A 26714-nucleotide genomic window follows, 5' to 3' on the forward strand; every position below is an offset into this window, starting at 1 on the left:
TCTTTCTATTTATCCCTGAAGCTGATGACTGCCGGCTGCTCGAAAAGTTACCAAAGGTGAAGTGCCTACGTAATAACCAAAGGGAAGGTAAGAGATGCTCATGGCTACACTTCATTAAATGTATGTGTCAGTACTTCCCTGTGCTTTGTGTTGTAGGACATGTCCAAAGGTCTCATTCCTATATCAAGCAGGTTTGTGTTGGCAGGTCCAATCAAAATAATTAGGAACAAGAGGCTAGTACCAGTAGATTTCTTTAAGCATAGTACCAGCTCAGTAAAGTTACTCTAATGTTTTACTGCTGCAAATGTTTCTGGGAAATCTGGGTGTTAAATAAGGATCTCAAAAATGATGCAGAAACTTAGTGTTAAACTTGAGCTAAAATAAGGATGGGTGTAACTGGTGTCATTTGCCGCAGCATAATTACCTGAAATTACAGCAAATTTATGCGAGATTACGCAGAATTACTTGAAGAGGGTAACCCAGCATTTAGCGCTTTTTTATTAAGATGGAAATGCTCCTTTGTATGCAAAATGGTCTGGAAGATGCATATTGTGCTCAGAAAATAGCACTAAATGCAACAGAACCTGAAGAGTGGGAGCCAGCATCCGCTCGCTAAATTCTTTGTTCCTGTGCTGCGTAGGATTTTTGTACCAATGGGTGTGATTGTGTCATTTTCAGTATTTTCACTTCAACAGAGTAACTTAAAATGGTTTTGATAATATTCTGGGCTTAATAAAGTTCTGCCCTGCCCTAACTAAAACACAATCACACGTTTGGGCAAGATGTGATTTGCAAACACTTTAAGGGCTGCATTGCGAATTCTCAGAAAGCTGCAGGGGCGCAGTGGGACACCCTCCTCTTATGTTGCAGTGCCATTTATTTGTGGCATTCGGCTGGTGCTTTTCAAGGGGAGCAGCTGGTCTCCCTCCGCCTTTTGGGGGGGAGCCGTGAATTCCTATCAATGCTCAGGCCTCATCATGTCCCTGGCCCCTCTTTCATCCACCCTGGACAAAGCGCCATTGGACCTGGGCTGCTCTTTTTGTTGCTGGGACTGAATGTGCAGCCACACATTCATAGCATAACATCTCTCCAAGCCTGCTGGCCTCAATCCTCTCTCCAATGCTGTACAGAGCTTAAGCATGTAACAATAAACACGGATTGAATGTATGCCGAGAAAGAAGATCCCGCCTCAGCCAGGATGCATTTATGAACAGGAAGCCTTCCTGTAGCAGAAATATAACCAGACTGGCTTTGTGAGTGTACTTTCCAATTTTCCTATGGTAATACAATCCTGTGCATTGCTGCTTCTCTACCTGGAATTAAAAAACAGAAGTAATGATCCCGGGCCTAAGTTTTATTTTTTATTTTTACAAATGACATCTTCTGCATGTTCCTATTAAAAGGCTGACCCGAATTTAACGTGCACACCGTAAATGTGGTTTGAAAAACAAATTGTATTTTCTACGAACTATCGTCGAGAACATTCCGCTCTCCCTTGATTTGTTCTCCACGAATTCACAGCTAGGGAGAAACGACTTTCAGCGGGGAAGGGCCCGTGAGACCGTTTTCACACGGATTAGACCTGGGGAGCGGTAGCAGGGGTGCTAACACCTGGGCCGCCCTAAGCATCTTCTGCAGGATGCTGGTGGTACGTGATCCATGCCGGGTTTTCTTTCCAGCTTTCACAATAGGACGTTGAAAACTTCTTTACTCTGCTTTGCAATTTTCTTCACGCATATGATTGAGTTAAACGCTCAATGCTGAAATATGTGGTGATCTGTAGGTATTGAGTTAGAACCGTGACAATGCCGACTCAGTCTACCAGCTTTCCTAGGTGGTTAAATGTTTTACCAATAGATTAGGTAATAGGAACAATGGCTACATATTCTCCAGAAAGGCTACCAGAGTCATGAGTCAATGCCCAACATACATGCTTACCAGGGCCATCTTAACAGCATTATTACCTGCTTTTTAACATCTATGTGTCTCCGCTGGTTTATCTGGCGGAGTCCCTGGGGGCTAAGGTGATGACCTATGCCGATGATACACAGCTCCTGTTCTCTTGGAGATGGGGTGATGACTCGGTCAGTGTGGTGCAGCACTGCCTCTCATCTGTGTTTCGTTGGCTGGCAACGCACAATTGAAGTGCAATGAAGAAAAATCGGAGGTACTCCTGTTCGGCTCGTTTGCAGAGGATTTCAGAGTCAGGCTGTGGCCACCTGACTTTCCCCGCCCTATGACAGGGAAGGGCCTCGCCAAAAATTTGGGGGTTTGGTTCGAGGAAAACCTAAACTTTTCTACCCATGTGAAGAAGCTTACAGGGACCTGTTTTGGTACCCTGAAAAATCTGAGAAAGTTTCTCCCCCTCTTGCCAGGTGGTGCCAAAGAGACGGTTGTCAGGGCCCTGATCCTTTCCCGCTTAGATTATGCTAAAGCCCTCCTGGTGGGCTGTCCGGGATATCTGACAAAGAAACTGCAGGTAGTTCAAAATGCGGCAGCCAGATTACTTCTGGGACTCTCTCCAAGTCAGAGTGTTCGGATCCAGCTACGTCACCTGCATTGGCTCCCAGTTGAGTCCCATCTTAAATTGAAAATGCTGTCCATTGTCCATCGGGCCCTGTATGGGCTTGGCCCGCTCTACCTGCAGAACCGCTTCGTCTTTTATAAACCTTCTAGACAACTGCGATCCTCTGACCAGCTTCTAATACAGAACCCTCGCTTTAACCGCCATAGGTTGGGCAGGAGCTCTTTCACTCGCAAAGCACGCTTAGCTTGGAATGCAGTTCCGCTGGCACTTCGGAGGATGCAGAACCATGTGCCCTTTAAGAAGAAACTAAAAACATTGCTTTTTTGAGGTCCTCTGATTGGAGTGTTGAATTCTTTCTGGAGTCAGCGCCGAGATACTTTGAGTAGCTGTGCGCTCTACAAATTTAATATGACATAACTTAACATTATAGGCCCCCTGATCAAAGCAGTGCACCGCGCCATGTCTACACAACCGCTCACAGGAATAAAAATGTAAATTATTGATAAAATAAACTTATATTACATTCTGATCTGTGCATAGATTAGTATGGGGCCCCTAGGCTCGTGGGGGGCCTGGGCAACTGCCCAGCATGCCCGTGCATGAAGATGGCACTGACGCTTACTATTGATAACGAGAGCGTGCTCCTTATGAGTCAAGTGCACTTAGAATCTGTCTGACCCCAGCAATAACCTTTCATCGCCCTTTGTTAAAAGAGAGGTCCTGTTTGGCAGATCCTATAGAAACTTCCTCCATTGGAGGATTTCAGAGACAATCTGCTGTCTCATATATTCTTTATAACTGGCTGGTAAGGTGGTTCCCAGTTACCGAGGAGGGCAGTGGCTGTAGTCACATTGGCTCTTCTTTCAGAGATTACCCAATGAAGCTCTCTCTGTGCCTCAACCAGCTCCTTCTTATGGGCTGGTGGGGAGGAATGCTTATTCCATGAGGGCAGGTGCCGGGCACAATAAAAGATTGCCTCTTAGTGGCCGGTTTGAGACATTGGGCCTGATTTAGAGTTATAGTCTGTCACAAAATTGATAAATAATCTATCCAGTGGTGTAGCTTTATGGGAGGGAGGGTGTTAGGGATGTGGCACCCCCCAAATAAATGCATTCTTGGCTTGATAGTTGGATCTGGAGGCAATGAGTCGGGTCTGCTACCTCTATGTTGGTTTTTAGGTCTCACCTACGCTGTTCGCATGCGCTGCATAGGAAAAAGACCTATAGAAGTTGCTTCTGCTTCTCTGCCAAAAACATGCACGCCTTGCATTGCTTTCAATGGCAATGCGTGCAGGTTTGGCGATTCCCTTGCGGGAGCGAGCTTTGGCAACATATGTTTGCTCGCTGTGTGTTCTCTCGCACTCACCCCTCCCACTTGTTAGCCGCGCTTACTTGTTATTGTTAAATGACATTTTTAATGGAGGAGTTGTTGCATCAGACTGATGCACAGAAGTTTATAAACATTCCACCCAAACAGCAAAATAAGGGTCTAAACCAGTATTGTTACTGGGTGGAGATTGCGTGGCTACACTAGTAAACAAACAGTGTAACCAAACATCCTTTCACCGGACTCTCACCTGTAATCCCACTACCGAAGGACCAGCAAAAGCGGCCCCAACACAGACCCGGAAGTTTCTTAGCTGAGTCAGGCCAACTCCTGCTCTGCCACTTTACGTAAGTACGCTGCAGACCAAAAGCTGGCGCCTGGAAAGAACTACAAGTGCGTCCAGAGAGGACCAACTAGAGCCGTACAACACCTATGCGAAAGCAAGTGCCGAAAGAGAAAAGGAACAACTTATGTTAAATGTGGGTTTAAAGAGCTGTAAACCGAGGGCAGCAGATGAATAGAAAAGTTACGATCTGTCCGCTATGTGTCTTTTTACTTTTCTGCCTCAAAAGCAGTCAATTATGGTCACCCACGCTGTATTCACAACCAGTGGAAACTTATCTTACTTTAGGAGTGGTTATGGAAACCTTGATCATCTAATTGGCTAAGGAACAAAGGGGCATATTATCAAGAACAGGCAATAAAGTTATCGACGCTTTATCGGCAGGAAACTGCCGCTAATGCGGCGATAATGGGCTTGATAATATGCCCTTGTGAATTCCCATAGCAGCCCAGGTTAACACCAGAACCTGGGCTGCTATGGGAATTCACAAGGACATATTATCAAGCCCATTATCTCCGCTTTAGCTGCAGTTTCCTGCCGATAAAGCGTCAATAATTTTATCGCCTGTTCTTGATAATATGCCCCCTAATGTCAGGCTATCATTGACGCTGTGACTCCTCTAAATCGTTGATTCCGGTAGGATATAGACAAGATTGCCGTTTGCTCCTGGGCGATTGAGCGCGTACGTGCCCCGGGACAATGATATTTAGCTGCAGCATGTCTTCCTCTTTACATACAGCAGTGTTGGTGAGTTTCGACTCGAGTGACGTCAATCGAGAGGGCATTCTTTACCGGTTAAACACATGTTTGCCTATTCGAACTGTGCTCTCAAAGGCTGGACATACATTTCTGTGAATTTTTTTGTTTGTAGATTTAAATAGCGCGAACTCGACCCGAACATATGAGAACGCTTTACATGAGAACCAGTTGCATCACAATTGACTTGTGTGAAACGAAGGGAACCTATTTATTAGATATGTACTTACCCAAGGTTGGTTCATTTTAACTGCGAACCAAGCTGATTTCCTAGGCGCACTAGATTGCTTCGAAACACCTGACGTGTAATAATAGCGTTTCTTACCCGACTTAAACTGCGACCCCTGAGCTGATTTCCTAGGCGCACTGGATTGCTTCCAAACACCTGACGTATAATAATACAGTTACTTACCCGACTTCAGCTGCATTTAGCAATGCTAAATTAGCATGTATTCGGAACCTTCACGCATGCATGTCAACAGACTCGATCAAAGCAGGAGATTCCCGATTTATAAAGCCAAAATGGTTTAGGTTGCCTCCCGCGTACATTTTTTCTGTTTCAATGTTCTCGTGTACCATAACTGGTGCTCATGTAAAGCGCTTAACAAACATGTTAGTCAACTGGGAATCTTATATCCTCCCCCATTTCTTTTTCTCTTTCTTCCATTCCTATTTTATTTTAAAATGTTGGCATGTATGCAGTTCTTGAAATGGAAAAATAGAAATGCAGTTACTCAGTACCAGAGTGCATGCTTGTTTCTGAGAAGTACCAATAAAAGTTTTACATTTCACATTAGAAGTGCTGGTACTCTACCTCCCAAAATAAACAAGCATTGGCATAGCCAATAGGTCTCGCCTTTGGGACCTTATAAGTGTTTAGCCATGCAACAGTATATGTTGTTGCACCAAGGATATAGCGCTGGATAACTAAAGACAAGACTTATTGGCTATACCGATGCTGGTTCTATTCTTGAGCCAAGAATGAAAGTCGAAACAGTGACCTTTGATGTAAACACAGAGGGGCTTATTTACAATCCTCTTGCCCCACTATTGCATCATGTTTGGGAAAAGTGTCATATGGGTGGTGCAAGGGGGGTTGTAAATAAGCCCCAGAGAGACTAGTGGCGGAATTTCAAAAGGTGATACCAGATAACCTGCGGTCAATACTGGCTTCCTTGCTTGTCCTAATTGTGTGATCTCTTGCAAATATTTATTTCACAGAGCGTACTTTATCTTTATCATCACACATGAGTGCACTTTTAAATACTTATGTTTATGATGTGTGCACTTTTAATGAGTGTCTGGCGATGCAGTGAAATGATATAATGTACTGAGTTGAAATGCTTCAGCCGGTTCCCACCGCTTGCAATCACCTGCAGAGATTAAGCGCAATGTCATAAGTCATTCATTCACTGCTCATAATCAATTCACAGATACCTGAATGACCCAAAATGAAAACTTCTCAAACCTAACATTTGCTCTAGTCATTCTTGGGAAAAAATGATCATTGACTTCCGTGTTGTAGTGGGTAATATTGTGGACATTTCTCTTCCCTCTGGCTGTCAGGGCTCACAAATACAGGAACCTATCAGAAAAATAGAAGAGAATGAAGATCATTCCACTTTCAAGAAGAAACTAAAGATCCATCTGTTCTAAGAATACTTTTCCTTTGAGATAACTAAAGACTACTGGCAGATTTACAAGCCCCTTGCAACACTTTTGTGTGCTGCTGCGTCACTTTTGTGAGGCAGTGGCATCATACAAAATGCTGCCAATTTACAACGTGACGCATCTAGGGAGATGTGTCACGTTGTAAAGCCCTGCGTCACATTATACCTGCGACAGGTAAACAGTATGCAGGGTGGGCATTCCCACACAGTAAAGCCTTGTAAAAGTGATGCAGTGAAATCTATAAGATTTCACTGCGTCACTTCTAGGACGCCACTGCATCAAAGCCTTACACCTGCTTGAAGCAGGCATAAGGAGTGACGCAGTGTATTGGAAATAGGCCTCATAGTTCATTGCTGGAGTTGTGTCTTGCTTGCCACACAACTCCAGTAGTGCGTGACTTTGGCCCCAACAGAGGTGTCAGAATTTCTAATGCATCTGTCAACCCTTGCGCTGTATTGTAAATACGCCGCATCCATGGTGGCGCAAGGGTTTCTCAGGGTGGCACAGGGAAAGTGACGCATCTCTACAGATGCGTCAATTTCTTGTAAATCTGCCCCTACGTACTTGTGGGGACTATCTGGAGGAGTCAACCTCCCATTTCCTCATAAAAACCACCGTAAACCTCAGAGCCTTCGCTACCAGCTCACAAAAACACATGCATACAATCATAAAAGCCTAAACATATGGATACATACCTCAACTTGTAATTTCACTAATCTAACAAGTACAATATTACTCTTAAAAGTTCCTAAATTATCAATAAACCTGTTTGAGTCTTAAACATTTTTGATATCGACTCTAATACCTTTAAGTAGTCTACCCTGCTTTAGGAGAATAGGTCACTGACATGCTCGCAGGATGCTCTAATAAGTATTGTACCAGATTACACCTCGTTTAAATTGTGCGATTTGCGCGTATTCCAGTGAATGATGAGCCCTGTTTTCAGTTTATTGTTGCAGTATTTTTCGTAGGCCACACCATGCCCGTCCTGAAAGATAGCTTCATTACCCCAGTGTGACCGAGGCTTTGAAATTGAATTTGTCTCAGACTTTCAGAAGAGTGTGTCATTGGTTTGTCACATACATTTGTTCACAGCATTAGCTGAGAACTGGCAGGATGTTGGGCAGCCAACTCTGCCTCTTTCCCATCAGTGAAGAACAATCAAGCTGCCACCATCACTTATAGATGGAACATTGCGAAGCTGCATCTTATTTAGAAGCAACACGATGACAGGCACAATCTTCCTTTTTCTAATTCCTATGTCAGCATAGGCTCTCGGCTGGTAGCACGTTTTATATCATGCTTCAGAAGCCTGTATCCAAAGGCCTTAGTGTTCATCGGTAAGGAGAAAAATTGGAGGGGGGCTTGTCGCCGGGGAGCACGGGGGCATCTTGCTCGATCACTCGTGGTGCTATCAGGTCCTCAACCAAGGATGGTATGCCAAATTGTGTAAGTTACCGTTTCTGAAAGGGGAGTGCCACCTGAAACCCCCAGATTCTTGAATGAACATCAGGAGAGAAAACTGCATAGAACTAACCACAGTGGCGGCTCCTCCGCTAAGGCGGAGAAGCGCCGCCCCACTGAACAAAAGGAAAAATAAAATGATAATAACTAGTGTTATTATCATTTTATTTTTCCTATATATAGTTCATTGGCTCTCGGGCGGGGCAGGGCTGGCGGAGTAGGAAGCACTATGAGAGCAGACCTAGATGTGATAACCAATCCTAATGCTACGATAGTGATCTTGAATGATATCACAGAACTTTGCCTGTTATGTTTTCATACATAACTGTTGTTATCCACCGCATTAACCGTGGCGAAGATTTGAATTTTGTGGCTTTGGAAATCGATTACAGACCTAACTCTCCAAATTTAAGTGGATGACATCCATGAATGGGCAGAATTAAATAAAAATGATATATAAAATAAATGATAGGCTGTTGCAATTTGAAGATATCTGGGTGTAGGAAATTGGGTTACTGGTTGAGGGGGGTGAACTCCTAATGAAACAGCAACCACATACATACTGGGGTAAAACACAAGCAAACCCCAAATTAACCTAAGCAGTGACAGCTTAATTAAGGTGGAAGGTCTAAAGTATTGATTCAGCACTTCAAATAGCAATAAAGTGAAAAACACAAGAAACAACCCAGCACAGCAGACAGAGTCCATGTGCTGGGTCCAAAGTGGTTTAATCATTTTCTTTCCCTGAGACGCTGATCAGGAGGCCAGCCAACTAGACCTTGCAGCCAGTCTGGGGGTCCTGGGTTGAAGGTGTAGGTCTAGTCCTTCTTACTCATGCTGCAGGGCAACAGAGTAGTAGGGAAGCAGAGTGTCAGTCTGTCTTTCAGCAGATCATCAGAGCAGTACTTCCGGCCGGCGCCACCCACCCCTGGCATCGCGGGCGGGAGCCAGTCCTATCCTTCTGGTTTGGAGGTAGATGACGCCGAAAGCAAAGGTGGTCGGGTACATCTTCAAGGTGTGCAGGTGGCCCTCCTCCTCAAAAGGATAAAAGTGGAAGGCGAGAGGGGGAAGCCCTCTTTGTTCTCTCCATCGGATGCCCAGACAACGGACCATCAGCAAGTTACCCATCCCTAAGATTAAAGGACAAGTTGCTGGGGTCCCAGGTAAAATAAATGATGTGGTCTCTTTTTTGGCATGGTCTGTCTGGCCCTGGAACAGGGCAAACATTCAATGGGGGCTCCGGGCTGGTGGGAGTGGGTACTGACCGGCTGGTGATCCTGGACTCTCCTCCCCTACCCAAGATGCCAGTGTGTGTAGTAAGAAACTTTGGAGGGGTTATCTGGTGTTCAAGAACCCGGGTGGGGTCAAGGCGTTAATCAGTGCCCTGGTGATAGTGCCTCTGGGATGTAAGACTGGTAGTTACCACAGATAAAAACAATACAAGTTGTGGCCTGCTGGCACAACAAGCATCAACGTGCGTCTCTGGTGATCCTGATGTCAAAGGGCCATTGATGGAATGTAAACATAATCTCAATCTGGGGCTGAAATGTATTCTTCGCAAGCCTACTTCTTTTTCTACCATGTTATTGTTATTGTTAATTATGAGTTTGTAGAGCGCTTAATACCTGCAAGTGCTGCGAGAAGATCAGCTGTAGTCCCAGAGTGAGTGTTGTCTCTAAGTGGTATGTACTATGCCCAGGCTTCTGTGAAGAGTAACGTCTTCAGTTTCTTCCTGAACAGGAGGAGGGTTATTTCTGAGTGAAGTTGGCCTGGCAGCCTATTCCAGTGTTGGGGGAGGAGGACCGAGAAGGCTCGGCCATCTTTGGTGGTGTAGTTAAACCGTGGAATTTTAAGTAGGCCCTCCGTGTCAGACCTTAGGGTGCGGCCCGGGACGTATTTCACCAGACGTTCTTTGATATATTTTGGTGCATGGCCATACAGGGCCTTGTGGGTGATGTAGAGGCTTTTGAATCTAGCCCCTGTTTAATGGGAAGCCAGTGCAATGGTTGCATCTAGGAAGCTTGAAAATTAGACTTGCTGCATCATTCATCAGCACCTGGAGTTTGCCCAGCAGCTTGGCTGGCATTCTGATGTAAAGTGAGTTCCCATAACCAAGTTGTGAAAGGATCAGGGCAACCACCACCTTCTGCATGGTTGAGAAAGAGAGGATGGGAGATAATTTCCTCAGCTGTCTAAGCAGACCCACACAGGTCCTGAACACAGTAGATACTTGGTTAGTTAGTGAAAAGTTGACATCTATTTTAATGCCTAGGCTTTTTACCACCGGAGCTGGAGACGGGGTGTCTCCCAGCTCATGTAGCCAGTACTGGGTGGTCCATGGGTTACAGTCCGTAGTGGTGGCCAATACATCCGTTTTATCAGGGTTGATGTTGAGAGAGTTGGCTGTCATCCAGTTTAAAACAAATCTCAGTATGTCTTTCACCCATGTATGGGCTTGTGGGGTGTTTCCTATTTGTAGTACGATTTGTGTGTCGTCCGCATAGTTGAAACCTGGCAGTCCATCTGAGCCAGATGCCTCACTAGTGGTCTGAGGTACATGTTGAACAATGCTAACCCTTGCGCGACTCCACAGGCAATGGACCTACTATCTGACACACAATCACCCATCTGTATTTTTATGGTGCGATCCGTCAAGAAGGAGGTGATCCACCGTAGAATTGTCCCCCCAATTCCATTTTCCTCGATTCTTTCCAGGAATGGGCAGTGGTTGACCGTGTCGAACGCTGCTGACAGGTCAAGGAGGACTAACGCGCTTAGCTATTTGCTGTCAGCTGTGATCCTAATTTCATCCAATACTGACATTATCACCAGCTTGGTACAATGTGGGCCCTAAAGCCTGCCTGCCTGTCTCTGAGGAGTTGGTGTTCTTCCATGAATCTCAATAGAGTTCGCAGAACGTGTTGTTCCATGATTTTGGGCAGAAAAGGAAGTTGGGATATGGGCCTGAAGTTTTTTATGTTGGTGGTGTCTGCTCCAGTTGTTTGAGCAGAGGGATTTTTTATTTTTTTTTGCAGAGTTTTATATAGCGTGAACTAGACCCGAACCGAGTCAGGTATCAGAGCGCTTTACATAGCACCAGTTACGTTACATGAGGACACACTTTCATTTTAGGCACGGGGAGATTAAGTGATTTGCCCAGAATCACAGGAGATTATTGGCGTCGTTACCGAGACTCGAACCCAGATCCCCAGGTCCGAGGTCGAGCGCCTTAGCCGTTAGGCCAACCCCTCTCCCCCATGATTACTCTTGCTTCCTTAAATTTCCTGGGGATCTTCCCTGTTTCCAGCGAGGGGTTCATCATGGCGAGAATTTCTCCCTCAATTGCCGGGAGTGCTAGTTTAAAAACCCTTGATGGACATGGATCTGCGGGTGAGCATGATTTTATTCTGGTCGCGATGCGGTGCAGAGTCTTCTGGTCGAGATTTTGGAATGAGGTGATCAACTCTACCCTGTCTTTATGTGGCTCAACCCCTTCCACGACATGTTGGTTAAAGGGGGAGTTGTCAATGTCTGCCAGGATGTTTTGTTAAAATCTAGATTGCGGCATAAACATTATCGGCGCCATCTTGTCCCTTTTCAGGCTCGTATGTGCGCGTAAGTAGCAGCCATTTTGAATGCCATGGCCTCTCTGCCCACTGCCGATAGCCAGCGCGTCTCCCCCCTCTCTCTCTCTCTGACCTCGCAAGCATCACCCGCGCACTGACAGCCCCCTCTCTCACATGCTTGGGCCATAAACCTCCCCCTTCAGCGCGGCCCTGCCGCGGAACCACATCCCGTACCCGGCTAACACCCCCCCCATCCCTTTTTTTGATCACACATCCTTTGATGAACCCCCCCTTTCCTCTGTGCCCGATTGTCAGACCCGATCCCAGGCCACCACCTGGTCCTGAGGATGCAGTTTATTGCCCCCTACAGTAGGAAGCTGTCCCTCTTCAAAGGATCTACGACTGATCAAAGCCCCCACCCCATGAGATCCGATCAGTCGCACACATTCCGGGAATTGGCGGAATGTCCAGCTGCGCGACAGCCATCACATGCTGAGATTGGGGTGGGGACTTCTACTGTAGATATGTGTGGGAACGGGCTTGAAGCGGGGATTCCGAGGATGTCTTTCCATACATCAAAGTATTGACAAGAATGTGTTTCATGCAATAAAGCCATAAAACTTGTGTATAAGAGGCCAGGCCTCAGAGATGCGGTTAGAGCACCTCGAGAAGATACCCTGTTGTCTGATTTGACGTGTTCTGCCTCCGTCGGAATAAACTTCTGTTTCCTGCCTTCCAGTCTCCAGCGCCTGCCTCTTTGTTTGATAATCTCGAGTTCTATAAGAGGCGACTAACGCCGGGCAATACTTAAAGGTTATCGATCGAAATCTGCCTACCCTTTTACAGTCTTGTACTTTGTCTAAAAAGAAGGACAGGAACTTATTGCATTGTTCGTGGCTGGTGGGTGCTTCATACGTCTGCTTTTAGCTCAGCTCCTTCAGGATTTTAAATGTTTATTTTTGCTTATTGGCTGCCTCCAAGATTCTATGTTCATAGAATTCGGCCTTTCTACTGAGAACTGCTTTTTTATAGATGGAGAGTTTGGCCCTGTATTCTATGAGTGCCAGAGGCTCATAGACTTAGCGCCACAGTCTTTCGTGGTGACAAAGGGTTTGTTTCAGTCCCCTTAGCTCTTCCGTGAACCAGGGCGTGCCCTTCCCCCTGTTTTCCACTCTAATTTTCAAGGTCATCTGCCCCCAACCTCCTTGGTGTGTACTCCCGTATTGTGTCCCCTAAGGTTTTTCCCTCAATTTTGTTCCAGCTTTGCACCATTTTCCAATTTGGCGGTGGGCGTGTGTAGTGACTAGCTAGGGGGACTGGGAGGCTGATTAAGTAGTGGTCTGACCACTCACAAGGAGTCGTGTCCAGTAGATCAACCAATGGGTGAGTCAACCATACAAGGTCTAAGGTGTGCCCTTTCTCGTGGGTAGGGGTCCCCACTAGCTGCTGCATCCCTAAAGTGGCAAACATTTCCTCTCGCTTTTGAGCCTGTGCCTTTCTGGGTTGTTGGTCAACATTCAGTGAGGAGGTCAACAAAACGTGGGAGGGTTCTTGGGGGGCGGTACACCAACATAATTGCTATGCTTGAGGTGCTGTTACAAGCCTTGGCCTTTTAAATATTAGCTCCTTACGGATTTTCTCCCGATAATTTCTCAATTGCCAGCCGTTTATTGAACAGTAACGCCACCCCCCCCTCCTCTTTTCCCGTCTGGCCTGTTGTGCCAAAGGGCATAATAGTCAGCTGGAAGTGATGCGATTATTGTTGAGCCGTAATCATCATCAAGCCAATTTTCAGTCAGTGCCAGCATGTCTGGAGCCTCATCTTGTAGGAAGGTGAAGATCTCTAGGGCATGCTTCTGTAGAGAGCGCATATTGAGGACTCTAATTTTTATGTGCTTGCTATAGCCGGGGTTAGAACCTTTAAGGAAGTGTGGGGGTTTAGCACTGGATCCCCCCCTCTCCTGTGAGATGAGGAGTTCTTCTGCTCGGAGTACAATCGCAGTTTGTGGTTTCAGGGTGCCAGATTTGTATGCTAAAGCCCTTATTTCTTCCACCGAGTATAACCGGGATTGGCCAGCGGTCCTGGCCCCTGGACCAGGTCGGGCACGGACGGGCGCAGACGGGCTTGCCTTAGGCACGCCCGCTGGGCGCGTCCACTGCAGCGTGCAATATGATGTGTCTCTTGTGTTCCCTCACCCCTCCCCGCCAATCAGACATGCTCAGCAGCAGCTGACTACCCCAGTGGCCACTAGACCGCGTGCATAAAAGCTGAAGTGGAGAGAAGGACAGTCCCGGCGAGGAAGTCAGGTCTGTCTATGCCTAAGGTGAATTCAGCTCAGTTTCATTACATGTAAATTCAATTCAGTAACAGTTTAAAACCATCTTGAAACTTCTGACGAGCAGATGCAGGAACTTGAACACCAACTGATCCGGGCCGGTTACGGTTCTGTTTGCCAACCATATTGGTTCCCCCTGAATTCGGTTGGGACAATGGATGAAGTGACTATGTAAATATTTACCTTATTTGATAGACAAGACACTAACTATACACATTTTTAAATTATATTGAAGCGCTCTAGCGATCTGGTAATCTGGCACTAGTTTATTTAACTGGCTGCACCAGTTTTTCCACACTCATCAAATATGAGAAGCGCTCTGTCTGCTCTATAAAACAGACAAGTGGACGTAAATATACTGTATCCCTGGTTATTCCCTTACTCTGGACCATTCATTGTCTTACTGAATGTACCGACTCATTGTGCCCTGAATAAGTCCTTCTGTAGGGACGAAATGCATCAGCTGTTTTTTGATCATTCTGATCTTGTTTTAATCCTCTATGAAAATAAAATAAAATTGATGAAGATTATATACTATATTATATATTATGGACGCGGATTCAAAAATTCTTTGTCTGGGTCTTTGGTGGTACACCTTTGCTTTTGCTTAAACAGTTTAAAACCAATTTCCTTTAAAAACTGGTAAACGAGTAAAATTAGTAAAAGCAATACACTTAGAAACGAACATGCACCACCTGGAGGGCAATGGCATGTCTTCTCTGTGTTTGATTTGGTTTTACTCAGCAAAATTGGTCAAGTGTTTACAGTCAACCAACAATTAAAGATTGCGTTATTTGAAGGTGTAATAAAAGACTACGCAATGAAGACCAACTATTTGTCTGATGTTTTTCTGTGGGGCAAAGGGTGACGAGGGTAAGGTTGCCAATTTTGCTGGGGCGACTCGAACGTTGTATGCACACAATGAGTTTTCCACAGGTCAAGAGGTGTAGTGAAGAGATTAGCCTGGGGGTTTACTATTTATACTTGGTGCCAGCTTTGAAATAGGAGAAGGTTCTGGACGTTTCCACCCCCAAAGGTGCTTAGAATGTCCTCAATCCCTGCCCTGGTCTCAGCTTGTTTGGGGGTACAAAAGAAAAATTTGAAACCCTTTTTGAGGGGTTTTTTTTTTAAACATATTTTAGTGAGTTATTCATAGTACAGCTTATTGTCATCATCCCTCAAAATGCCAGCATGTTTTACAGACATCTGAGGACTTTACCCGGAGAATAACATTCTCAATATTAACTGCTACCAAGCTTCCCAAAAACATAGATTAACCCCGCCCCACCCCATCTAGATCTCCCTCCCCATCCAAGAGTTGAGTATAATCTCAGCATTCCTATACAGTTGCAGGTTTTCCCCACTGTACTTCATATTGTAAGCTCGTGTGTGGAGAGGCGTGTGTGGGAGTATCACTTGTGACAGATAATCCCTATGGGAATGGATTCATCCAGCCAGGACACAAGTGTTGCCCCTTTCTTCCAGGCCCTGCGTCGGCGATGGGGATGCTCCTGGGCAATGTTCCCTCGAGGTACGTGAGCTTTCCACCAACATCTCCCGCACCGGGCTGCCTCTATCGTGCCTAAGCCCCTGCTTGCTTCCCTGAGATGGACATGTCGCTCACAGCCTTCCCGTTTTTCAAGTTCCCTGTACCAAGAGGAGAATCGAAAGACCCTGTGGTGACTTACAGTTTATGGTAATTTCAGGTTTGGCCAACACAAAGCCCAAGTCTTGGAATTTACTGGTGACCTTATTTTGATGTGTGGGGGGACCATACCAATAGACAATGACCCAGGCTGCAGGGAATCTTGCTCGCTATTGCTGTAGCAAGTGTACCAGTAACCTCCTCCCAGGACACTCCAATAAGGGGGCAAGTCCAGAGCATATGATTCAGATCTGCTCTCAGGGTGCTACATCTAGGACAAGCTACTCCCTCAACATGAAAGTATCGTTCAATGTGCTTGGGTGTCAGATATGCTCTATAGAGGGAATAGTAGTTAATCACTTGAAATCGATTATTTCGAGACACGCTAGGGGTGCCAGCTAGTATTTTTGTCCAGGTCACTATTGACAGGGGAACCTCCATATCTTGCTCCCAAGTAGTTCACAGTTTTTCTAACGGACCTACCATGTCCTCCCGAATGGCTCCACAGAGGCAAGAGACAGCCATAATAATGCCGGATGAGATAATCATACAATGGCAACAATGGACCTACCATGTCCTCCTGATGGCTCCGTCAAGGCAGGAGACAGCCTTAAAATTGCTTGATGAGATAACTATATAATGGCAACATTGATCTGTAAGGGGTTCAACCATACCCATGGACCAATGCTTCCGGATGGAAGTCATGATTGCCCCATGTAACAAGAATTGGCTCTGCAGTAGATCATACTCACAGTGAAAGTCCTCATAGGGCATTAGCGTTCCATCGCTGAACAAGTCTCCCACCGTGCAAGCCCCCGCCATCACCCATTCTTCCAGTGGCCTCTAGCACATCCATTGGGTAACTCATGTATTATTGCAATGGGTAAATCAGGGGAATATAGAATTGTCACACCTGTTTTCGGAAGTCACGAATGCTAACATTTTATGCTGACTCAGAACTCCTGGGAGTCCCCTGCGGTTGGTCTTCACACTTTAAGTAATGTTTTAGTGAGGACCCGAGTTCTGGATTAAACGGTCTCTCCATCGCCTCCACCAGCCTACGGACGTACCATTGTAGTTGGGCTGCCAGATAATAGGATTCGAAATGTGGGACCACCTGACCTCCCATCTCTGTTGGGCACATCAGAGTTGTAAGTGCAACTCTTCTATAACCCTATATGAACTCTATGAGGGCAGAGTTCAAATCACGGAACATGGCCCAGGGAATCCAACATTGGAGCATGACAAAGAAGTAAGAAGACAAGGCAACACTAACATTTTAATCAAAGCTATTCTCCCCATCACCGATAGTGGGAGTGTCATCCAGAAGGACATACGTGCCCTGAGGGATCTAATAGCAGATCACATGTTCCCCAATAGCAAATCTGTACAGTTGTGATATATTTTAGCTCTTAGATACGGGAGATACTGGGGCTCCCACATCAGGGCGTCAACCCCAATAGGGGCATAACAAGCAGGGTTAGTCGGTAATAATTTTGATTGCTGCCAGTTCAGACCAAGGCCAGATAAAGAGCCGAATTTGTCAAGCAATGACCTCACCCTAGTCAAATCCTCCCCCACATTACTTAGGAAAAGCAAGAGTTAGTCTGCATATAAGGCAATGCGGTGCCAAGTAGTTCCCACCTACAGTCCCTTGTAGGCCACCCCAAGTCTCGCATCGCTAGCCAGTGGCTCTATGGCCAAGGCAAAGAGCAATGGTGACAGGGCAACACTGTCTTACCCTCTCCTGACTACGTAATTCTCTGAAATGGCTCTACCTGCCCTAACTCTCGCTATTGGGTCAGTATACAGCAGTCGTGTCTAAACCACAAAGCTCCGTCCCAAGCACATACGAGTCATGACCTCGTAGAGATATCCTCACCCCAGGCTATCAACAGCCTTTCAGTGTCTTCAGACAACTCTGCTGCCTCATCCAGTCTGTTGATACCACTCTCCAGCAAGGACAAAAGGTGCCTATTAACTATATTGCAACTGGGAATAAATCCTGCCTGGTCCGAGTGAATCAACTTGACCATGTTTGGGAAAAGCCTAATAGCTAAAATCCTACTCAGAATCTTATAGTTGATGTTAAGCATTGATAATGGCCTACATGCCTTATGGTCATTATGTGGTCTTCCAGCCTTGAGGAGTAGAACCATCAGGGCCTCATTATAAAGCGCCAACAACACAGGGGCCAACTTTTCTAAGTAGGTTGCATATATTTCCACTGGGCACTCAGCCACTCATGTCTTCACACAGCTCCCACCAGCAGGAGCAGTCCATCTTCATTCTTGCTGAGATCCAGTAGTGTTCCGGAGATGTGCCAAGGGGTACAACATTCATGCCTGGCATTAGCCTATGGTTAGGGGCAACTCATGATCCCTTCCTAACCACAAGGGAAAATGTTCCCAGGTGTAACCCAATCCACTTTTGCAGCAGTTCCTGTGTGCGCTACTGCACACAATCCCACAGTGCCATCATCTACGTACAACTAAGAATGCAGACCTTTCCCCCATTGTGCCGAGCTCCTGCCCCTGCTCAACCCCTCCTCTGTTCGTGCCTCTCCCACTGGGATTGATGCCTGCCTGGCTAAAAGGGCAAAAGAGTGGGCAGGCCAGATGTTACCTACATCTGCTTCTGACTGGGTGGACCTTTTTGAAGCTGGTTAAGTTCCTGGGCACTGCCCAGATGGTCATCCTGTCAGAGCAACAGGACATCTCCCCACAGCCAAGGCCTTTGTCTAAGCCCTAGGAGCAATTTCACACCTCAAGGAGCTATGTGTGTGACTGCTGGAATCTTATGTAAGTGAGTGTCTATAGTTTAGACTGACACAAGGTGACTTTTTAAAAGTACCTTTTGTCAAATATTTATCAAAATTTTCTAATGAATTGTATTTGTAATAGATAATTAAAAAATGTCCAAGAATGATAGGTGAAAAAGAATAGCAACAGAATGTAGGCATAGGTCGACCGCATGCAACTTTTACATGCTTTCAAATCATGCCTGCATTCTGTTGCAATTACAATGACAAGAAGTTAACGCTATTGTTGCAAAATGAATGTATGAATTCTATTGCAGTCTGGACTTTCAAGAATCTGACACTACTTTTTCATACACTTTTTTAATATCAGTATTAGATAGTCATCGGTCATCTTTAGACAAGTAACCCTGAAGCATTACCATGATGTGGGAATGATACACCTTGGCCGCTGCTCTCTTAGGTGTGTTTTAAAGGATCACTATGACTGTGAATTAAAGAATCTTCAAATGGAGACAGGCATCTGAACTTTTATTGAGGGTTGGATTGTTTGTGACGACATTATTAAATTGAGTAAAGACTAATGTTACCTCTGTTTATTGAGTAATCTATGAAGATGCAGGTTATGGGCAACTGGCTCATGGAGGTGGGCAGCAAAGACTTAGCATCACTAATTGTACTTTTGAAAGTGCGGTTGACTGTGTCACAGCTATTTCAATTTGTAAAAGTACCAACCCATGTCTTGTTCTTCACTGGGCCATAGTAAAACATTGTTCTCTTGTAGACTCCAGCAGCATCTAGACAAAGACCTATTGCTAAACTCATCTAATGTGCTTCTAGTTAACCCCTTCCCTGCGGGGCATATTCCCCCGCTGTGCTGTGGGGAGGAGGGGTGGGGGCGCAGCGCCCCGGTGCTCATGACGAGCTTAGCTCGTCATGAGCCACAGTGGTCGTGTGCTCATGACCACACCCGTTTCTTTAGAAGGCTCGCACAGCAGGGGGATTAGCCCAGCGTGTGAGCGTTCCAACGGTCATGACGAGCTCAGCTCGTCATGAGCACACGAGCACCGTTGCTCATGACGAGCTTGGCTCGTCATGAGCATCGAAGGTGTTAAGGAGACTAGTGGCCTGCCTCCCTGCTCCAGCTTGCCACTTTCGCTTACACCTTACAAGTTCCACTTGCTTCCACTTCCTCTTCATAGGCACACCAGAAGGGCAGAAGAGGAAAGTGTGGTACTTAGAAACATGCAGTTCATTATGTAAGGATGTTGCCTTTCCTCAGACACCTCCCACTATTTTAAAAAACAGATGGTGCTGAAGTGGTCGGGCTGAAAAGCCTCTGTGCATCTCACAGCTCAAGAGCTTTGAGAGGGAGCGCTAATCCCCTTGTACATCCCATCAACCTCTCAGTCTCCCATGCACTGTTGCATAGGAGATTCATGGTTATATGGAAGGTTGCATTGCACAGTCCAATGCTGCTGCTTATAGTTCTTTTTGGGGGCTAGCTGGCTCTGAGTGTTTAGGGTCAGCTTAAGTCCTAGAAAAACCTGCCTCAGTGACTCTACGTGGTTTGTAGATAGCAAATTTCCGTGAGCACCTACACTCTTTCTAGCACTACGCAGTCACTCTTGCTTAATCTGTGACCCTTCATTCAAAAGATAGTCTTAACAGGCTGTATTTTCAGGCGCTCCCTTTGCGCGGGTTTGGACACATTCAGATTATAGAGTACTGCAGTTTGGTGAACCTGCCTCCGTATAAAGTTGTAGAAAAAAGAAAATCTGAAGTCCTGAGACCTGCTGAACAGGCAGACATGCTCAACGTAAGCAGTGACGGCATTGACTCATAAGCCGTATTCATAGGTCTTGATTGAATATCCCAGGAACAACAAAATCCTATCTAAGGATTTAGCTGAATTTCCCATGATTCTGTATATCTTTTCAATGCACAGGAAACACATTCTACAGCAAATACATGCACAACCTTGCTGAATTGTTGTGCTCCATATTTCTTATAGCTCTAAATAGAACACAAATAGAACACTGTAGTAAGACTGAGTTCTGAAGTGTGAGTTTTACCACCTAAATGAACTTATAGGTCAATCAGATCGTTTTCTAAAACAAATTCTATCATCATGCTTGCAAATGTGTTAGAAATATATACAGAGTAGCTCTTACGTTCTATAATATTTTTCTGTTGTACTATTTATCTGCACCACTGTGTATTAATCATGCAACACATGTTGATTGTAGCATAAGCGAGTTATGACTCGTAACTGACCAGTGCTGTAACTAATATCGAGTTTAAAACATCCTAGAAAAAGTTGGTAGTAGTTTCAAGTATGGAATGCAAAAGTGAACAAATGCAGCTCACAAACTGGACATGAAACAGCCCCCTGTAACTGAACATCAAATAAATGCAAGGCTTTGGAGTAAAGAGAGATAAGAAACAGATCATAGGGAATAGTGTCCTACCCTAGAGGACATCTCCATAATATAGAGAGAGCTGAATCTTCTTATATCACCCTAAATAGCAACTGTTATGTAAACTTTGACCCTCACTTGTTTTCATGGGGCATTGCCTTAAGCACCTGGCCACATGCACATGGCACATTAAACATGTCACACTGCAGACACCTTCAGCAGTTTGTGCTCGACAACACTATGCTAAATACTACACAGAGGATTTGGATCCGGCCCTTGCTCATGATTGGGTGGCTGTTTTGTCTGTCTCACTTCCATTCTCATTATTGGATGCTATCCTAGCTATTCTAGTATTTGTCCCAACCCTGGTGCATTTCTTCCTTACCTTTGCTTTTGATGGACTACGTTGTATTCTTCCACTGCTTGTGTCATGGACCTATTTTTCTGGGTTTTTTTTAGGTTTTATTTCTAATTCAGCATTGCATGGTAGTGTATGCCCTGCTCTTTCCTCTGCTTTTTCTGCAGTGAGAACACAGCTATATTTCCCCCCACACTGACTCTTCCCTCCCACAAGCCTGCCCAATTTTCCTCTGTAGCATCTCAGGCACCAGGTTAGGCGATGCCCTTGATTGGGGAGCCTCAACCTCCACCACCTCGTCTCTTTCCTCCGCCCTTGTCTCCTAGTATTCCTCAACTTAGCACCGGGTGATGAATGGGGTGCTTGGTGATCCTCTGAATGCTGTCCTGCAGTTCTTTGCTGGTCCTCTAGATGCCCCTTTTTCCCCTGTCTTCTCCCCCACCTGCAATCCCTCTACCGATCGATGGTGGCCACCACTGTTGGCTTTGACAATGCTGGGTACAATAAAAATGTGCTGCTATTAACAAACCCCATAGCAGTGACCGACCATCTTAAAGTTATAAAAACATTGTTTTCTTTACTTTTAAGATGTCCACCCAAACTGTGTGACTCAACTTGATGACACAACCAGATGAGCATCGTCGAGATGAAAAAAAAACCTTTTCACACTTTCAATATAGCCACCATGTTGTCTTCTTATGGTGCATTATGAAGTGTGGATGTCGGTGACCATCTTGAATATATTAAACCATTGTTTACTATACTTAGAAAATGGCTGCCAGATTGTGCTATACATTTGCATACACAATCTGACGACCATTTTGAACCTCTTAAGAAAAAAAAATTAAGTGTAGAAAAATGGCTTTCCATATAGCACTAATAGTTTGTCAATGCCCTCACATTTTAAAAGCATCCAGCACTGGCAAAGTCAATAGCTGAGACTGTGAATCATTCTCTAAGTGAAAGAAATGTGCTTGCCAATGCGTTTTTCTTTTTATTCCAGCTGCTGAAAATAGTTTTTACAGGATGGGAAACTGTTTTCACACATTTTCATTAAATATGACGTGCATTGAAGTTTCTAACCTGAAAAAACACCAACTCTACCTCCTGTAGGAGCAACAGTGCAATCCAGTTCAGAAAGGTCGTGCAAAGTGTTTGTGAATACCATCAAACATCTATGTTTTTTACATGGCAGTTTTCCCACAGTACTTACCTTATCCTTTTCTGGAGCTGTACATGTATTTCCAGATATTCCCCAGCCATAAATCGAAATTAACACTTGTGTACCAGTATGTAGCCACCATGGACGTCCATTCACCAAAACGGTAGGGGTAGAGGAAGTGACATCATTTGTGCATCATATGACAGGATGTGAATCAAATGACCTTTGGCCCTGAAGACCTCATGTTAAAAAAATGTGTCACAGTAAGTGACATTATTGAAGTAAAAAGAATACATACAAATAACACATACAGAATTAATAAAAAACATAAACGCACCAAGGCAGATTACTATTTTTGTTACAAACCACAAATTAACTATTGTATTGCCATGACATGCTAGGGGTGCAGACTTGATATGACAGGGTTCAGCTTTCATTTACAGAGGTACAAACATCATATAGGTAATTAGAAGCTAAAATGCACACACATGCCCTAAATGTCCATATGCTCTTTAAATAGCCACGCATAACCATCATATGCCCATGCACACCCAACAAATTCTGTGTTATAGCCTCATAATTTCTGGTTTAGATGCATAAGCCAGATGAAGCCTATAGTATGACCACCTTACTCCAGCCATGATCTTTTCAACTAATGTTTTTCACGCCGGCCAGGCTAATTAGTTAAATAAAAGCAAAGTAAAAATACAACCCTCAGACTGCATTAGCTGATCACTCTAAAGTTTGAGACTGGAAGAAACATCCATAATGATTTGGAAGGCGGTAGGCCCCCTAGCAGCTTCATAGGCACTTTAAGAGCTATAATGTAGGCACATAATCCCTACCTTCTCAGGCTCATTAGGGTTAGGTACAGCCTAAAATGTCCTGTACATTCTTGCCATGAATAAGTGGGCATTCAGCTGCTGAGTGCATCCTCTCCGTGTGCCGATATACCCTGAATCATACAGTACAGCCTTCTCATGTTAAGGTTTAGCCTTCATTGCTCATTGTAGCTCCTCCTTGCGATATTACAGCTTCTAATGACCAATGCAGCAACTTCATGCAAAAAGGTGGGCTCCAATGTCTAGAGCATACTCACCATGAGAAAAATCTGGGGAATTTAGTAGTAATTGTCAGGACGTCGCAACAGCAGTTTTCCAGACCTGGCTTTTCCAAATCATTGGGTGCTGGTGCAATTGGCTCTTCTAAGCATGCCAAGACTACGACTAACAGAATGCACTCAGCTATATGAACGCCCAGGACTAGAAAAGAGGTGTCCTGCCATCATGAAATGATATGGCAAGGTCTAGACATTTTTTAATGTACAGGAACACCAGTTAATAAAGGCCAATGAAAGGCAAATGAATGGGAATGGCCAAAATACAATGTGGACCTATTTTCAAACTATGTTCAGGACAAGAAGGGATACAAGTAAATTGGACACTAAAGCTTTCTATGTAGTAAGCATAACAACATCATTGAGCTTTACTTGCTGCACTCCTTTTCCACCCTAACCTTCGTCACACTGTTGCTGAGAGAAATACAAATAGGGTCAGCATCATTCAGGAGCGGCCACTCGTACTGTAAAGTGGTGAGGTGTGTTGTGGGCCGAACACAAAAAAAGACAATAAAAAAAACTAAATTGCAATTACTTGCTCTGACGGCCCACTGGTGTAACGAAAATTGAGGGGGCCTCCCTTCAAGGTATGTAGAGGGGCCCCCTCCGGGCTCAATTAGGATCTCTCCGGACAGAGTGCAGTGCCGAGGGGGCCCCCTGGAGCTTCGGGCCCCCCGCACTGCGTGGGCTGCGGGGGGCCTGTGTTACGCCCCTGTGACGGCCGCCGCCTTCCTCCCATCCTCCCGTCCTTGTCAGGAAGCTGGTGCGCACTGCACAAGCTCCCAGTTCCCAATCTCAGCGCGGCTCACATGCTGGAAATGGTATTCCCAGTATGTGAGCACCGCTGGGATTGGTCTGAGCACCTCGGTTCGGTGCTCAGACATAGACTGGGAGCCTGTGTTGGTTCCTGCAGCCAGCTGGCAAACACAGCTAGGTGGAGAAAGGCTAAGTGCGTATGACGGTTTGGCTGTCCCTCTGGCATTTAGCAGTGCCCACCACTACCCCCTCCTCCCTGGTGCTGCAGCGTCACTGTGGCTGTTGCTGCCCCTCCCTTGGCCCGGCTGGCAGGCAGCCTGCAGGACTCAAAATAAAATCATAATAAAACGTTTTATTAGCATTTTATTTATGTCCTTGCCTCTGCTGCCTTTCATTAGGGCGGTATTTGCAAACACAACAGTGATGGACAGAATGTGGATCAATGTCACACATTCACCCCAGTCAAAAGATCTGGGCCCAAATCCATCGTTTTTCCACTCCACACCACCCTGGGTTAGACAATGGCGATATGCAAATCAGTGCTGACCCTGTGCCCCATGGGAACAGTCCAGTCCGAACTACAAAAGCCATGTTCTTCCCAGAACGGAAACAAGCATCCGAGGACCGGCCCGGTTTCGAGGTAACACCTCTCTTCAGCCCGGCAGTGTGGAGTGGAAAAACGATGGATTTGGGCCCAGATCTTTGGACTGGGGTGAATGTGTGACATTGATCCACATTCTGTCCATCATTGTTGTGTTTGCAGTTACCGCTCTAAGTGTACTGGGGATGCTCAGACGTGAGTCCCAGGCACTCCACACCACTGGAATCAAGCTAGCCGGGCTGAAGAGAGGTGTTACCTCGAAACCGGGCCGGTCCTCGGATGCTTGTTTCCGTTCTGGGAAGGACATGGCTTTTGTAGTTCGGACTGGACTGTTCCCATGGGGCACAGGGTCAGCGCTGATTTGCATATCGCCATTGTCTAACCCAGGGTGGTGTGGAGTGGAAAAACGATGGATTTGGGCCCAGATCTTTGGAATGGAGTGAATGTGTGACATTGATCCACATTCTGTCCATCATTGTTGTGTTTGCAGTTACCGCTCTAAGTGTACTGGGGATGCTCAGACGTGAGTCCCAGGCACTCCACACCACTGGAATCAAGCTAGCTGGGCTGAAGAGAGGTGTTACCTCGAAACCGGGCCGGTCCTCGGATGCTTGTTTCCGTTCTGGGAAGGACATGGCTTTTGTAGTTCGGACTGGACTGTTCCCATGGGGCACAGGGTCAGCGCTGATTTGCATATCGCCATTGTCTAACCCAGGGTGGTGTGGAGTGGAAAAACGATGGATTTGGGCCCAGATCTTTGGACTGGGGTGAATGTGTGACATTGATCCACATTCTGTCCATCATTGTTGTGTTTGCAGTTACCGCTCTAAGTGTACTGGGGATGCTCAGACGTGAGTCCCAGGCACTCCACACCACTGGAATCAAGCTAGCCGGGCTGAAGAGAGGTGTTACCTCGAAACCGGGCCGGTCCTCGGATGCTTGTTTCCGTTCTGGGAAGGACATGGCTTTAGTAGTTCGGACTGGACTGTTCCCATGGGGCACAGGGTCAGCGCTGATTTGCATATCGCCATTGTCTAGCCAAGGGTGGTGTGGAGTGGAAAAACGATGGATTTGGGCCCAGATCTTTGGACTGGGGTGAATGTGTGACATTGATCCACATTCTGTCCATCATTGTTGTGTTTGCAGTTACCGCTCTAAGTGTACTGGGGATGCTCAGACGTGAGTCCCAGGCACTCCACACCACTGGAATCAAGCTAGCCGGGCTGAAGAGAGGTGTTACCTCGAAACCGGGCCGGTCCTCGGATGCTTGTTTCCGTTCTGGGAAGGACATGGCTTTTGTAGTTCGGACTGGACTGTTCCCATGGGGCACAGGGTCAGCGCTGATTTGCATATCGCCATTGTCTAACCCAGGGTGGTGTGGAGTGGAAAAACGATGGATTTGGGCCCAGATCTTTGGACTGGGGTGAATGTGTGACATTGATCCACATTCTGTCCAGCATTGTTGTGTTTGCAGTTACCGCTCTAAGTGTACTGGGGATGCTCAGACGTGAGTCCCAGGCACTCCACACCACTGGAATCAAGCTAGCCGGGCTGAAGAGAGGTGTTACCTCGAAACCGGGCCGGTCCTCGGATGCTTGTTTCCGTTCTGGGAAGGACATGGCTTTTGTAGTTCGGACTGGACTGTTCCCATGGGGCACAGGGTCAGCGCTGATTTGCATATCGCCATTGTCTAACCCAGGGTGGTGTGGAGTGGAAAAACGATGGATTTGGGCCCAGATCTTTGGACTGGGGTGAATGTGTGACATTGATCCACATTCTGTCCATCATTGTTGTGTTTGCAGTTGCCTTTCATTAGGGGGCATGGAAGTTCCTCCTCCATAACGGAGGAGCCGCCACTGGCATCATTATGACAAATCCACATAAATATCCAAATTCCACTGGGTGCGG

The 26714-nt window shown here is 45.9% G+C and overlaps 1 protein-coding gene across 3 annotated transcripts in view; it reads left to right on the forward strand.

The window, feature by feature from the left end:
• GALNT14 (polypeptide N-acetylgalactosaminyltransferase 14) overlaps positions 1-26714 on the forward strand; it is a 1160089-nt gene that overhangs the window by 864672 nt on the left and 268703 nt on the right. For all 3 annotated transcript variants that reach the window (XM_078649861.1, XM_078649859.1, XM_078649860.1), the window contains exon 5: positions 22-87. In XM_078649861.1, the coding sequence (XP_078505987.1) occupies positions 22-87 (66 nt within the window). The remainder of the gene's footprint in view (positions 1-21; positions 88-26714) is intronic.

Source organism: Lissotriton helveticus, chromosome 6 (genome assembly GCF_964261635.1).
Source record: "Lissotriton helveticus chromosome 6, aLisHel1.1, whole genome shotgun sequence".
NCBI classification, from domain to species: domain Eukaryota; kingdom Metazoa; phylum Chordata; class Amphibia; order Caudata; family Salamandridae; genus Lissotriton; species Lissotriton helveticus.